Source organism: Sesamum indicum, linkage group LG7 (assembly GCF_026168435.1).
Source record: "Sesamum indicum cultivar Baizhima isolate 11 linkage group LG7, ASM2616843v1, whole genome shotgun sequence".
Taxonomy (NCBI): Eukaryota; Viridiplantae; Streptophyta; class Magnoliopsida; order Lamiales; family Pedaliaceae; genus Sesamum; species Sesamum indicum.
In genome coordinates this window covers 9,032,649-9,048,063 of record NC_142663.1, presented here as the reverse complement: position 1 = coordinate 9,048,063, position 15,415 = coordinate 9,032,649, and the positions used below count along the sequence as shown (strand labels likewise).

Genomic DNA, 15,415 nt, shown 5'->3' with positions numbered 1-15,415 from the left:
AAAACAGAGAGCCCTCCTTCCCATTTTAGGCAATGACATTATTCTTGTAGAAAACAAAAAAGAATTTTTAGGTTTTCATTGGCAGAAATATTAGAATATTGCCTATATATAATATTTATTTTATTATTAGAGATAATTGGCTTGTAAAGAGTTGTGACTCAACCAATATGTATAATTATTAATAGTTATTACTCAACCAATAGGTGCTTTGATGGGAAGACTCCTAGACTTACATCTTATGTCTTATTTAAAGAGGAGTCCAGTCCTCTCACTACCCTACAATATAACATTAAATATACTAAAAAGAATTCCATCGTTTAGAGAAGGGATCAAGAGGAGGAAATCTAAGTTATTGTGTGTGCCGATTTTCTGGTTCGATCTCTGTGATCCGATTACTCTGAGTGAGGAGCAACCGTGGGCTGAAGGTTTCTGCGGGTACGGTGCCAAGTGACCAATTACCCTCTTGTCTGAATCTGGCTTGTTCCTGAGCCTCTTTCAAAATTACAATTTATTCTTTTTATCTCTTTATTTTGTGTATTCTTTCATTATTTGTAATCCTAAGGAGTTTCGTACTCCAAAATCAAGTGTAATAGTTGGATAATCTTTCGTTGATAAGGAATACCACTTTGGTTCTGTACCCTACATTAAAGTTTTGAGATTTGAATAAAAAAATAATAAAGTTGGAGAGATTGCATCTTATAGATACATAAAAAGGTATAATAATTATTGAATTTATCACTGAATATTGAAGTGTAAATCATTGGCATTTCTATTGATGGACGATTTTAAAAAATAACTCTATAAAATTTAAAATTCTCACTTTTACCAATTGAAAATATGAGGACCGGAAAAAATATGAAAATTGAAAGAGAAATTTCTGCTCTTGTGATTTACTTTTGTGCTACTTCTCCAAATCTATTATTTTACTATTACAAATTTCCTATCTTTGAGTAATTTTGAATAACATAGTAGATAAGTTTTTATATAATTGACCTACCTTTATCATTAGTGAAAATTCTAAAATTATTTAAATTTTCTAATTGATAATCACGAAGTAATTCTCCGATTAATTTTTTTTTTAGATAAACACAATAATTATAAAAGAAAAAATTATTATATTTTCAACATATATATAAACATACTAATCTATACTTTTTCTTATTATCTATATATATCTATATACATAATATTCAAATATTGTAGTTTATTATTATGTATCAATAAGCAATCATATCAGTTATAGTATCTTTTACGAAAGATGATATGTTATATTGTGGCTATATTATAAGTTTTTTCTAGGTAAGTATTAATAATTTTTTTCTTTTTATTTAAATGAAGAAGTGTGTTGGAACGACTGGTATAATTAAAATAAGGGCTAACTACGCACTTCTTCACTGAAGTTTGGTGAAATTATATGTTGACCCTTGTAGTTTGGGAAATTACATTTAACATTCTTGAAGTTCGCTTCCATCTAACAAATAAGTTCCTCTTTTAGTTAACATTCAATAAATTTGTTGATTTTAACAAAAAGAAACTTAATAAAAATTGATATTTACCCTCGATTGACTTATTATCGATTTATTGCAGGTTAAATATTTTTTTCGAATTAAACTACTATTATAATGGTGAAAATATACTTCCTTGTATGCATTAATGTATGAAAACGTATAAGGGTAATTTGGTTATAAAAAAATTTATTGAAACAGCAATAAGTCAGTAATAAGTCAATCAGGGGTTAATATAGATTTTTTCTGATTATTTTTTGTTAATATCAGTAAATTGGATCAGTTTTGACTAATGGAGAAACACATTTGTTAGATAAAAATAACATCAGAAGTGTTAAATATGATTTCTCCTACTATATAAAATTTATGTGTAATTATATCAAATTTTCGATAGTTTAATTATTTCTTAAAAAAATAAATAAAATTATTGGTAAAGAGGCAGGGTTCACCCAAATGATGCCCAAATTTTCAAGTGGGCTTTGGACCATCTGTGCCTCCAAATTGGTAGTACTGAAAGCAAGCAACCACATTATCAAACATCGAAACCTCCTCAGCCTGTCAGTGTCGCTCGGCGTGCGGAGAGGGGCGAGATGCTCAGACGGAAACCTACTAAAATCGAAGTCAAAGTTGAAGATAAGGAAGAACTCGAAGAAGCCCGCAAACGCGCCGCCGCCGCTGCGTCGTCCTCCGCTGCCGCCCCCTCGTCCACTGCAGCCTCCTCCCTCCTCCATCACTTTGACCGCTCTTCCCACGATACCTCCTCCAAGTCCCACCGCATCGGTCTCTCCTCTTGAGTGTAAGCATCCAAATCAAAGAAAACCCACGTAACGCCGTTATACTTGAAAATCAAGTTTTTATAGTTAATCAGTACGGGTTTATTTTCGAGATTGATAATGGAGGTCGAAGTAAAGCTCCGATTGCCAAACAAATCCTCCCACCAGAAGCTCCTATCTTTACTCTCTCCATTTCACATCGCCACTCACCACCAACACAACACTTTCTTCGATGGATCAGCCTCCGAGCTGAGCTCGCAGCGGGCCGTGCTTCGTCTCCGCTTCCACGAGGAAACCCACCTTCCCAAATGTTTCGTTTGCCTTAAGGCCAAAGCCGTCCTCGCTAATGGCGTCAGCCGTGTCGAGGAAGACGAGGAGGAGGTGGACTCTGCAATCGGGAAGGCGTGTTTTGAGGACCCCCAAAAACTAATGGACGTGGATTCAAGGGTTTTGAGGAGGGTAAAGGAGGAATTTGGGGTCAAGGGATTTGTGGGGTTAGGAGGGTTTAGGAATGTTAGGAGTGTGTGTGAATGGAATGGGGTGAAATTGGAGGTGGATGAGGTTAAATACGACTTTGGGGATATGTATGAGGTTGAGTGCGAGAGCATAGAACCTGAGAGAATCAAGGGGATGATCGAAGAATACTTCAAGGAAAATGGAATTGAGTACTCTGATTCTGTTATGTCCAAGTTTGCCATTTTCCGTGCTGGAAAGTTGCCTTCTTAGTAAGTAATTTGTAGTTGCTTGTGATCACAGTACCACATTCACCCTTCAAATTCATATCCTGAATTTCTTTGTGGTGGATAATTCATGTGTTCTCTTGCTATGTTCTCCTTTTAGTTGGTTTTGTTCTTAGCATCATATATATCGTTGTAGAGTTTCTTCATGTGACTCCATTTTCTGAACTTTGGTAGTACTATCTTTGCATTGAGTGCAATGTGCTTGTATGTAAATAATTCATTATTCCGTCTTATTATATCATCACATTCAATTCTTAGGCCGAAGGGTTTATTCAATTGTTAATACTGTGCAGTTTTCTAATCCCAACTTTAGGAACTATTTTAATCAGTGAAGTGAGAAGGGGTATTTGCTTTCTAGTGGGTTATTAGTTTCTTTTTGATAGCCACAACAGAGCTGATTTGTTAGGGAACAGAAAAACATAGTTGCATAGGTTGGCTTATCATTTACTTACTCTGCTTAACTAGGATGATCAAGCAAGTCAGTCTCTGTAGCTTTGTTATGTCTAAGTCCTGTTAGGCTTTTTGTTTACAATTACCTTGCTGTTTCACTCTCTGACATTAATGTTGTGTACTGGATGTATATATATTAACAAGGAGCTCCCAAAAGCATATCCAGATAAAATTTAGTCTTTGGTTTTTAGTTATTCGTGTAAACCTGAAAAGCAGCTCAATGTTGTCAAAGTGTTACATTGTTAAGTATTAAATTAACCATCCCATCTAACTTTTAGAGAGGAAAAACGTTTAATATCTAATATCTCTAACATGCCACGTGCAGACAGCATTCGTTTTTGTAAAACCTAATATGTGAAACTCTTTCTAATAAATGGGTAGTGGTGAGATTCATACTCAAGATCTCTTGTTTGGCCGGCTCACCTCATCTAAAATCTTAAGGTTTTAGTGAGGAGAATCATTTACTGCTTATTATGTCCAACGTTGAGTCACGTCCAATCTATGAACAATAGAGAAAGTTAGCATTGTGCATTCCTTAATAAAGCCACACGGCTTTAATACATTCATCTATATTATGTTAAAACGGTAATAACCTTTCCTCTTGCTGCAAAATTTGTCTAAGGTAGATTGGGCTATATATCTCCTTTGATATATGTATGAGTCATTTGCATCCTATTTATTGTGTTTTCACATATTGCTCATATTGTTTCTGTCTAACTGGAATTTTTAGATGTCCTGTTTAATCAATGGATGTGCTGCTCTTTGTTTTGATTCAGGCTATGTGCCTGGATGATAATGATTAGTAGCATACGTTAAGGAGCAGAGTGAAGCAAAGAATTTATCCATGTTTGCAGCTGCTTTAGCCACTTGCCGAAAATGGTCTTCTTATGGTTATTATATGCTGCTGTGGATGGCCAAGAGAGGGAACCTTATATTTTGTAGTTTCTCTGTTTCTATCATTTCTTCTGAAGAACTTCTGGAAATGCCCCAGTTTCTTTCATTCCAGGGTGGAGGTTTAATAATTTCTCATATTGAAATTGTGGAATGTCAGAGTTGTTACTTGGTTCAGTAGTATCAAATGAAACTTCTCTGTTTTGCATTTTGATTGATTCCTGGTTGAGTTATGTTGTAGTGCTATCCTTGTTGGGCTTTTGTCTTGCGAGAACTCTGATTGCTTCTCTAGAGGTGATTCTTATGTAGGAATGGAGTGAGAATAGAACGGCCATTCTCAAATATATTCCTACATCTATGATTGGTATAGAATGACGGATCTTAGCTTCTCACTCATTGCACTGTTCTCATAGAAAGCGTGGCTGCCTTCTGCTATTCGCTCCTCATTTCATAGTTTCACCAACCTTTAATTAATATTATATTGTTAAAACTTCATACATTCAAAGTTTGTCTTACTTTTCATTGGATTTGTACTTAATTTTCTTAAAATTAGATTGTTCTCATATGGAATAATGACAGCAAAGATTATTATATTATTTTAATTATATAAGTGGTTGTATGTAACGATAAATTAATATAAGTTAATTATATTTAGATTTTGTTTGAAAATGTAAGATTATATTTTTCTTAAACAAAAAATTGAAATTGCATTTAGACCTCTTCTAAAATTTTCTGTTTACACTTGGCTTATTTTTGTTAAAATTTGAACTAAAAATGTTGTGTTAAGGAAAAACAATAACATAATTTTTTAATTTTGCTTTTCATTTTATATTCTTATGTATATTTTTATACTTATAAATGGATAAATATAATATGTGTAGGGTGAATTACAACCACCTCTTTTGAAGTTTGACGTAATTACAAATATTTTTTATTGTTTGAAAAATTACAAATCCTTTATGATTTTAACATCTGTCTGACAACGAGTTCATTTTGTTATGGTTCTATTCAATTTTTGTGATGAACTAACCAAAAGAGATTAATGGGTATGGCCTAAAAGAGATTGACCCTAGAATGAGTGATAGGCCTAAATATAGGCCCACCAACTCAAGAGAGAGGCATTCCGCCCAAATCACCATGCTTGGCCCAAGAAGGGGGTCTCCTACAATATAGTTCGGCCTAAAGGGGAGGCCTACTAGGCTCAGCCCAAAAAGACGCCCCCCACAACACAGTCTAATCAAGGAAGGGAGCATACTTCGTCAAATACGGCCTAAGGAGGAAGCCCGATCCGGAGACCTCCAAAGCTAGCTTGTAGGAAGGAAGGTGCCCTCAAGAGGTTGGATTCTTCAATTTGAAAGAATTTCTCACTCGGTAAGAATTTCCACGAATCCCACCTTTCTCGCTGGCCATGCGGATTCTCTTCAGCAAGACTCCTATTACAGGGGAACTCCCTCTTTATAAATAGGGGAAGTATCCCTCGGCAAGCATCCTCTTCCACACTCGAGAACTCCTCTTATTGTTACTCTACTACTCTAATTTCGTGCTCTTATATACGAAATTCTCATTCTTATCATAATTTGTCGTCATAATTTATTCTTATACTCATCTCTTCTTAAGTTCGGAACTAATTTAAGCATCTGAGTGCTAACGTTTTATTTTGTAGGTCCTCTTTCTCAATAGCTTTCACTCAATTAGCTCAAATTCAATATCGAGATCCAAGAACTTTGGACATATGCTAAAATTGCACGCATTAATTGGCGCCGTCTTTGGGAAATTTGAGTTAAAAGCGTGAGATATCATGTAGATCCCCCAGCAATCCCGCTAACAAGCAAAAAACTGCGGAGGTACCAAACAACGATCAGTTTCTGCAGGTTGTTGCAAGGGTCTCCTTAGCACTAGTAGGAGGGTCCATCCCAGCCTTCCCGGTTCCGATGCTGTCTCCCCAAGTAACGGAGCCATTGGCTGATCCTCCAAGGCGAAGCACCTCCTCCGACACTACATCAGGCGAACTTTCCTTAGCCCTACTGGGCGTGATCCAACAAGTGGTTGCAGTGGCTGTATAAGAGCAGATTGCGATACTAGTCCCTACTTGTCCAGCCCCCACGCTGGAAGCAAGCACCCTTCAAGGAGGAACGGAAAGAACTCTCCTAGGAGAATGCGTCGCTATGATAGGGGTCCCCCCTACTAGGGTACAAGCGTCCCCTCCAGCAAATCCACCAGAGGTCCCCGAGAAGTGGCTGGCTCGTTTGGAGTGTCTTCAAAAAGACCTCCAAGACGTACAACACCAGATAGCGGGAATTCCAAGAGAAGAACTGCTCTCTTCATAAGTATAGGCAATGGGTCCGTTGGGCGCTTGCCCTTGGGATCTCCAGTTGAAATAGAACTAGTAAGGGTTGATGGGGCTCTTTAGTAGGGTGCATGTGGTGGAGAAGCCGACACTAGGGGTCTTCTCCCCCTTTACAACTCTATTTTGCAGTAGTTTCTGGAACATCTTCTCTACCAAAATCCAGGTATCAAACTAAAATTAGGATTTATCTAAAATTCTCTTGCAGTAGGAAAACAACAAACAAAAGGCTGTATAAAGAAATACTAGCAGCATGATCCATATTCTCCTCTTTTGGGCTCAGCCTGAAGCGATGGAGAATAGTAAGGTGAACCAACTTGTGAGGGTCAAAAGGAAAATATTCAAATATTCCAGCAAATTCTAGAAAGCAACAAGGTGAGTTCAGATAGAGTACTTAAGTTATTAAGGGGGGGCTTGAAATCCATATAGGAGGAAACCTCCAAAGCATAGGAGTTTTCACTCCTTCACAGAGGACTCAGTTGGGGGGAACTTAGCTTTCCCTTAAGAAGTGAAATAGAACAGGCCAGGCCCTGCGCTCTTGAGCAGAAAGAAAGAGTGAAATTGTGCAGCAGAGGGGGTCTCCCCTAGATTTCTCACCAAACTGTAAAAATCAATAACAAGCTGAAAGATTTGGGGATTGATTGGTTTAAACTTTAAAGGCCATTAAACAAAGTTGCCACAACAGAAAAGAACTTATGAATAGGAAAACGCAAACCATCTTCCAACTGGACAAAGCAAAAGCATAGAAACTCCTCAGGAGAAAAATTAGGGCGGCATCCAGAGCAGGGACTTGAATCACAAATTCAGCAGGTATTCCATATTTCTTCCTTATGTTCACCACATCAACCTCAAAGATTTAACCTCGGTTGCCACCAATCTCTCATCCACTTTCTTTCTCTCCTTCTACTTCCTAGTGTTCCCTTCTTCCTCGCTCTCACCTCCATTGTGGGAAGCGGAATCAGAGGTCACAGTGTTTTCCCCCTCTTCTTCAAAAGAGCCTACCGAGACTATTATCATCTCATCGGCCGCTTTCTTATCAGTACTATCAGTTGACATATTTTTCAAGAAATAAAACAACTAGGAGCAAGTAAGAGGCTTTTACTTAGTGTAGATGATAAGGAGCAAGGAAAAATTGGAATCCATAAATCGAAAAGTTGAAAACCTACAAAAGAAATTTCAAAAAATTCATGAAAAACTTGTTTTCTACAGATAAATGATGAAGATGAAGTGAAGGTTACTCAATTGCACAAAGTGTGTGAAATGAAAAATAGGAAAGATGGCTTAAATATGAGGACAGTTGAGCAGTCCCATCTGCTCAGGACTCGGCGCCCCTCTCTCCTAGTTGTTGCCTCTCCTCCAATCGTTAAGCGTGTGTCCTTCGAGCACCGCTAGGTATGTCTCATCTCTTTATTTATTATAATTATCACTTACCTTTTTACTGATAGGCATGGATCCCCTTAAATCCGCATGCGCGTCCAAGTTATCTTCTACCGACAGAACTTTCTTTCAACAACAAAAGGATTTTTTCTTTTGCAGGACTATTTTTTCCTACTCCAGTAATCTAACACCAGGTCTTACACTTCTAATGGGGGGTGAGTAATGATGCCCCCTTAAATATATTTCTCTCAAAGCCCAAAGATAAGGAAATAGACCCCCACTAGCAGCCTAGCAGGTCAGGCCCTGCTGGTTCATGAGCACAGTCTCTATCCCTAGCATGTTTTTTCTTCCTAACCTGACAGGAACAAAAAATGAGCCCAATTCAGCAAGTGAATCAGCATACAGTAGGAATGACATGTCACACAATTTGTTGATATTATTACATGTCATATTAAAAAACTTCCAACTGATTCCAAGTAATTTGGTTGAAATCAACTCCTCCAATAGCAGGTAAACTGATTCCCGAATTCTCTGATTAATTGAACAAGACACGATCAAGAGGTCATATCCTCATCTAGATAAGTCCAAATCACAAATCAATTTTTTTGGTATTTAGCTAATACGTGCATCTTTCTAACAGTGTATGGTCTGCCCTAACCGCTTCCTAACAGCTTTGTAAAGGTCTCACTCTCATTCACTCTAGATTTCTAGCTACTTTTAGCTCTTTTTGTTGCACTTCACACCAATTATATCACTTCATCATCGTATTTCATCATTGTTCTCACATTACTTCAAGTTTGTCCTTCATTTCTCCAGTAAAGATCAGTGCTTGACTTAAGCACTATAGTGCTAACTTTTGTTTTGCAGATTAATCCCTCGCTAATCTTAGGATCTTCCTAAAGATTTTTCGACCCTTATAGTGCTGTTGGACGTCAATACGCATCAGTTGAAAAGATTATATTTTTCATATCGATATTTTCTTCTTTTTACATACAAGAATATATAATATTTAGCAGTTTTTTATCTTTTAAGTATAAAAAAGTTTTTATTTAATAAAGTTGGTCATTTTTTGTATTTTGATTCTAAAAATTACTAATTTATTAGTTTATAACTTACTCCAAATACAGAGACATAGCCCCTAATATCTAACAAAATTGAGTGAGTTTATTGATCGAATCGATATATGAATCGACTTAGCGATATTGATGTAAAGCATGTAATTAGTATTTCTATGTATAATAAAAAGGTGCAATATCTTGAACAGACGACGGAAATAGTAAATGATGAATAAGAAATATCACATTGAAATTCACACGCAAGCAATAGGAAGATAATTAACAATTTCATTGAGAAAAACCCAAGAAATTCATAAAATCGAGCAAGAGGATTTCTCCACCCAACAAAGACGAACAAACAAATGAATAATGAGACCATGTGTTCAAAGAACAACTTGTTTAATTATTATTTAGCATCTGAATTTTCATTGAATGGAAAGTTTTTTAAATAAATTTCTAAAAGTTCAAATTCATTAAGTTAATAAATAGGATCTTTTCATTTATAAATTACTTACTAACTTTCGAAAAAATATTTCTTAATTTATGAAATACCCTTATGGTTACTTCATTTAACTTTTTTAAGCAATATAATTATTTTATCTTAGTAATAACCAATATGTGAGAACCACATGACTCCTACTAGTGTAGAAAAACATAAAGAAGAAGATGCAACAATATCAATCTCATCAAGGGAGGGGAAGGGAAACAAGAGGGTAGTATCTTTTGATTGTATTTGCACCAACATAGACTAGGTAGAAACAAGATGCGATTGATCCGGTGCTTTCTAACTCAAGTTTCCTTGCATTTCTAAGATTTAATTGCTTTGATCTGAAGGTATATGCAGTGTGTTTCCCTATCCTGGCAGAACTGAACTAGTTGGCCCTCGTATATATTCAGTGCCGTCTCTAACATGGTGATCGATGCTAAATTCAGTCTGATGGTTGAGGCTGATTTCAGGATTACTATCTCAACTTCAGTGTGGATTACCTTGTCATTTTAACAGGCAACCGACTGTGGTTCTTGGCGGAAATAGCCAAAAGAGCTGCGAACCCAGCAGCCATTCCAACTCCAATAATCAAAGAAGGCAGATGAATAATTGATTTCTTGTTGTTCTGCATGATATCCCACTGCAGCATAACATCATCAGGGTGCCATAAACTCAAGTGCAGTGCCAGCGTCATTTTCACCTCAGCATGACCTGATGTCCTAAGTACATTCAAACATACAGGACAAGAGACACTTGAACTTTCTTTATCATTGACTGTAGTGACTCTCCCGGCAACTGCTATAGCTTTGTCCCTCAGAGACGTCTGAGTGGGTGGAGAAAACTGGAGAAAATATAAGTGAATTCATCCCAATTAGTAGTTTGATGCAATAAAATGTAACTTTTTTACCTCCCTGTTGGGCCTCGAAATCAAACAAAAAATGAGAAGAATCATTGTTAGCATACCCTCATCAAATTACAAAACCGCAACCATGTTGCTCTTAGAACACTCCTCATTTGACTAAGTAGACGTGTTCTACCTGGCCAGAAGTAAACTAATTAATCATAAAGAACAGCTACAGTCACCAAGTAAATGCAAGACTTGAAATAAGCAGCTAACTTTTCCACCAAGAATTGCTACGTCGCTCTTTCAGTCACAATTACAGACCATAAACTAAATAAACCATTCATTATTCGACCACCATTACTTCTGAGGGCTAGACACCCAAGCGCAGGCAAAGGCCAAGAATACATGTTAGTCGAGAAAGAGAACATGTTTAAAAGTACTAAAAGATGATCAAATCATCTGTTTGTTATGTTCTTGGTCCAGAACTTCTGGTTTCTCCAGATTCAACAAAAACAACTCATGAAGCAGAACATTCATCCAAGCAGAAGCTTGGCTAACATAATAGCCTCCTCAAGGCAATCAGCTCCAATTCCTAATAGAGTATTGTATCATATATCGAATTATCGATACGGCCAAGAACTTAGGTAACAGATTCTGATTACATACATAGACAGAAATAGGTAAAAATAATCGCATTGTGAAACAGCCATAAGTTCACACTCTCCATGCTGCATTGCATAAAAATTCTATAAAAGTAAAATCCACCTCAACCTACATACGTGACTTTACTTACCAATTATATCACAAATACTGCAACCCTAATTCTTCCAGATTTCACTAATTATCAATCATTTTCGTCTCCCTTTTTTGCCGCATAAAATCAAATTCAAACACACATTTCCAACCACAAGCACAAGAAACAGCAATCGCCTCAATTACCAACTACTTGCAAACAAATTCATACCAAAACAATGCATCTGCTGCCCAGTAATCAATCAACCCCCCCCCCCCCCAAAAAAGGAAAATTCAACAAGTTATATAAACTAAATCGTCATGATTGCTCACCTACAACATAAGCAATGATAAATACAAAAATATTATATGGAAGCCCAGAAAACCCCGAAAAATATGAGATTTGAAAGAACCACCTTTCGTCAAAGATGCTGAACTGTAGAGAGAGGCAAAGACAAAGTTGAAGTTGCAGTGAGGAGCAGCCGAAAGCATTGAGAAAAAGTGTAGAGTGGGGGGGGAAGGGGGGGGGGGGGGTTAAGGCATATTATATGCATGGATTAAATTTTGTTTTGGTTAAATTTGGTGTATATATCGGTAATTTGTAGTTTGTGAAATTACATCTCATTAATATAAATAGATAATAAAAATTTATCAAATTTACTGATATCAATAAAAAAAATAGATAAACTGTACGATATGTTTACTTTCTATTAGTTTAAAAAGTTATGTACTTATCTTACATAAATTAAGTACAATGAATCAAACCGCAGTAAATTAAAGAATTTTTGCCGTCACGGTGAGGCCGTATGGTTCATCACATTTTATACGTATGCATATGTGTGCTTTATTATAATTAATCATTGTTGCAAAACGTTTCTACGTGCATATAATAAATAATTTTTACATTTTAAAATATATTCAAAATAAGAATAAAATATAAAAATCGGTATATTACATTGACAAAATGAAAGAAAGAACATAATTTATCAATTAATGTAAATTTTAAAAAGCTGAATAAGTTAGTGTTTTTTATCATAAAGGTCATTTTTGGCTTTGCGAAAAATTAGTACGGCCGTATCGTTAACCGCCAGTTGTGAGTGTGGACGGTCTGTTCTTTTTATATTAGTATAGATTAAAAGGGTGAATTACAACTACTTTTCTTGAGATTATGAATACCTTTTTATTGTTTGAAAAATTGTCAATGTACCTCTGATTTTAATAGCAATTAACACAATTCGTTAGTATCAGTAAGATTTTCAATCTACTTTTTGTAGTGAACTGACCAAAATGCCATTGTGAACCAAGTTCCATCCACCCCGTTCGATTTTGTTTACAAATTTATATATTAAAAAATAATAAGGGCAAAGTTAACATTTTCATACCTTTATCAAACATCAAACGATTATTTATAATTTTGCAAATAACAAGAAAGTATTTATAATTATATCAAATCTTGTGAGAGGTCGTTATAATCTACTCTAATTAAAAAACATCTCTTTGGTATCTCAAATTTTTTTAATCTATTTCTTTGTTTAAAAAAATATATATTTTCAGCAGTTTTTTTCTTTTCTCAGCCTCCATCTCTCTCTGTGTCTCTCTCCGTACTTGTTCCCCTACTCTTCTCCCAATAACTTCTAACAATTTTCATCTTTTTATTATGTTTTGTTTATTTAATTAATATATATTTAAAAAAAATAACAATTTTACATTATTGAAATTTTAAATTAATTACAATGGGATGTGCCACAGGGAGTTATTTATTACAATTCAATGCCTGAAGAGTAAACATCTTCTGTGAAAAAATATGAGTTAATTAAAATGTTCCTATATATATATTTGCTTATTTATTCACAAGAAATTCATTTTTTTTAACCAATTAGCTCTTTTGATAATTTTATATTCATGCTTATTCAATATTAATTTATTTTTTTAAATTTTAACTACTTATTTATTCTATCTTCAAATATTGTATTTATTTCAATTAAAAGTATAATAAAATTTTAATGGGCATTCGTTGATTAAATGTATGATTGTTTTAATGTAGTTGTTTACGTAAAATTTTGTGTAATTTCTGATTTAAAAATAATCCCTAATTCGTTACTCCAAATGTGGACCCAATGGCTTGAAGCTTGTTCTTGGATGTGGATGCATAATCTCCTCCGTATTTATAAAGCAAACTATGTGTCACTTTGAAATTTGATATCAAGGTTTGAAGATTTGATGTCCAAGAAGACGTGGAACCTTCGCAATTACAGTGCTTCATTGTGACATAGAGCTTTTGGACTTGAGATTCTTTGAATTTGTTGTGATGTATGGAGTGTCCTGTGTAGAATGCGTCAAATCCTCCCTTGTTGTCTGGAGGCTTTTTTTTTTTTTTTTTTTGTGATTTGTGGAAATGTCTCCCCTTTTTACTTGAGTGGTGGAGGCTCTTACTTTTAAACATGAGTAGAACTATAGTAATTTGAGATCACGTCTTTTTGGGCTTATACATCATGGACTTGAATATAAATACATTAACTGTTGGGTTGTACTTGAACATATTTTGTCTCAATTGCTGATCCAAAATAAAAGGTAACTTGGATTTTATCTTAAATCAATCCATCAAAATATATAAAACAACTAAATTTAATATAGTCATTTATGTGAATTTGTCGTCTTAAAATATGAAAAGCTCAAATTTATTATAAACATTAATTTAAAACTCAATTATTAATCATTTTATTTTAGACTTTTAATTGATCATTTATTCCAAAATTTTAATATCATCAATAGTATTTCAGAATTATGTTTAAATTTGTAATAAGACATGGAAATGTCCAAAATGGTGTCGTTGTCAAATGTCAAATCAAAGAAAATGAGAAGACGTGGGAAGAGATTTTGGCTTGTAGGCGTATCTCAAATTTCACCTAAAACAACATTTTTTATGGGAAAATTGCGTTTTAGTCTAGTGATTAAAATTGATGTTTTTATAAATAAATTTAAAATTATCAATTTGAATTTTATCAGACAAATAAGTATATTTGTCTCATTTAATATAAATTTATTATAAAAAATATTTATTTTATGTATATTAATATCAATTTATTATATGATAAATTTAATGATCGAGTCGATATATATTATTAATTTATTAATATTAATGTAATATGCCATCACCGTTTCTATTTGAAAAGAAGAACATTGTCTTTGTATCTCACTTCTTTACATCAAAACAGTTGCCTCTTGTATTTGCATCCTCCGCAATAAAACGCCGCCGTCTCCTTCTGACTATTGGCTCAAAGATTTGGATGATTCTATCTCCATTTTGGTGCATTTCTTGTTTTTCTACCCTTGCAATTTTTTAGAAAAAGACAAGCAATGTATAAGAGAAGAAAGAAATATTTTTATATTTGATGGTGATACTGTAAATGACTAAATTAATTTTTAAAAAAAATAATAATAATTTATCCTTATATTTTTAAAATAAAGCAATTTACCTCCCTATTTAAGGAAATAAATTGCTGGTAATTTGCTTATTTACAATACCACAAAGGGGAGTGCTTGTATTTTTTCCTTTCCAATTCTTCGATGGTGAACTACGTCCAATGTATAAAGTCGAAAGAATTATACTTTTGATTCTAAACAACACCACTTATTCGATTTCATTCCCTAAATAATTTTCAGTTACACTTTTGGTTCGTAGTACTTTTCTTTTTAGTTTAGATATTTGAGGCAGGTGGTCGTCAAATCAAATAGAAAAAATTACTTACTGTGCACATAAGGCCGGGAGGCACGGAAAGAAGAATATCATTTTTGACTAATCGAACAGTCAAATTAACGTAAACCATCAAAATCGTGAAAAGTGTCCGACTATGGGCCAAAAGTGTAAAATGATGATTGTTTAAGGATCAAATAAGCAATATTTTTGGGAACCAAAAGTGTAACTCTCCCTATAGAGTCTGATAAGCGAAATTGGCTGAGCATCACATATGAAAGGTCCCAATCCAACCTTGCTGAAAATTTCTGGAGGTGTTTTGACCTCAGCGAAATGGGAGAGAAGCTGGGAACTTGATGGCGATGGTTTCTCCTTGTTAGATTTCGTACTAGGATGTTGTGAAATGAGCTAGCCAAACGATTTACGATTACGCGTAGTGAATGCGCTTTTTAACGGTGTCAATCGTGTCTGAGGCGGCATTAATAGATCAGCGGATGTGAAAGTGGAACGGAAGAGAAGGATG

At 34.8% G+C, this 15,415-nt stretch overlaps 2 protein-coding genes across 6 annotated transcripts; one reads left to right on the top strand and one right to left on the bottom strand.

Moving 5' to 3' along the window:
• The first annotated feature begins 1,981 nt into the window (after window positions 1-1,981).
• On the top strand, window positions 1,982-4,567 carry LOC105166428 (adenylate cyclase). Of its 2 annotated transcripts, XM_011085772.3 has the most exons (2): window positions 1,987-3,003; window positions 4,245-4,567. In XM_011085772.3, coding segments are annotated over exons 1-2 (606 nt in total). In that variant the 5' UTR covers window positions 1,987-2,398; the 3' UTR covers window positions 4,246-4,567. The 2 variants fall into 2 exon arrangements, with proteins under 2 accessions (XP_088739001.1, XP_011084074.1); XM_088882875.1 differs by lacking the exon at window positions 4,245-4,567 and having other exon boundaries at window positions 1,982-3,085.
• Window positions 4,568-9,798: 5,231 nt separating this feature from the next.
• Window positions 9,799-11,710, bottom strand: LOC105166427 (uncharacterized). Of its 4 annotated transcripts, none has more exons than XM_088882468.1 (3): window positions 11,615-11,710; window positions 10,586-10,659; window positions 9,799-10,463 (listed from the first exon to the last, which is right to left on the bottom strand). In XM_088882468.1, the coding sequence occupies exons 1-3, from the start codon at window positions 11,688-11,690 to the stop codon at window positions 10,119-10,121; spliced, it is 495 nt and encodes a 164-aa protein (XP_088738594.1). In that variant the 5' UTR covers window positions 11,691-11,710; the 3' UTR covers window positions 9,799-10,118. The 4 variants fall into 4 exon arrangements, with proteins under 4 accessions (XP_088738594.1, XP_088738596.1, XP_088738595.1 ...); XM_088882470.1 differs by having other exon boundaries at window positions 10,586-10,655; window positions 11,615-11,707; XM_088882469.1 differs by having other exon boundaries at window positions 11,532-11,635.
• Between the last annotated feature and the right edge of the window lie 3,705 nt (window positions 11,711-15,415).

Coding starts and splice junctions, on each gene's coding strand:
- LOC105166427 (XM_088882468.1), bottom strand. CDS start 11,690: ATGCTTTCGGCTGCTCCTCACTGCAACTTCAACTTTGTCTTTGCCTCT. Junction 10,660..11,614: donor TTCAGCATCTTTGACGAAAG/GTGGTTCTTTCA, acceptor ACTTCTGGCCAG/GTAGAACACGTCTACTTAGT. Junction 10,464..10,585: donor GGTTTTGTAATTTGATGAGG/GTATGCTAACAA, acceptor TATTTTCTCCAG/TTTTCTCCACCCACTCAGAC.
- LOC105166428 (XM_011085772.3), top strand. CDS start 2,399: ATGGAGGTCGAAGTAAAGCTCCGATTGCCAAACAAATCCTCCCACCAG.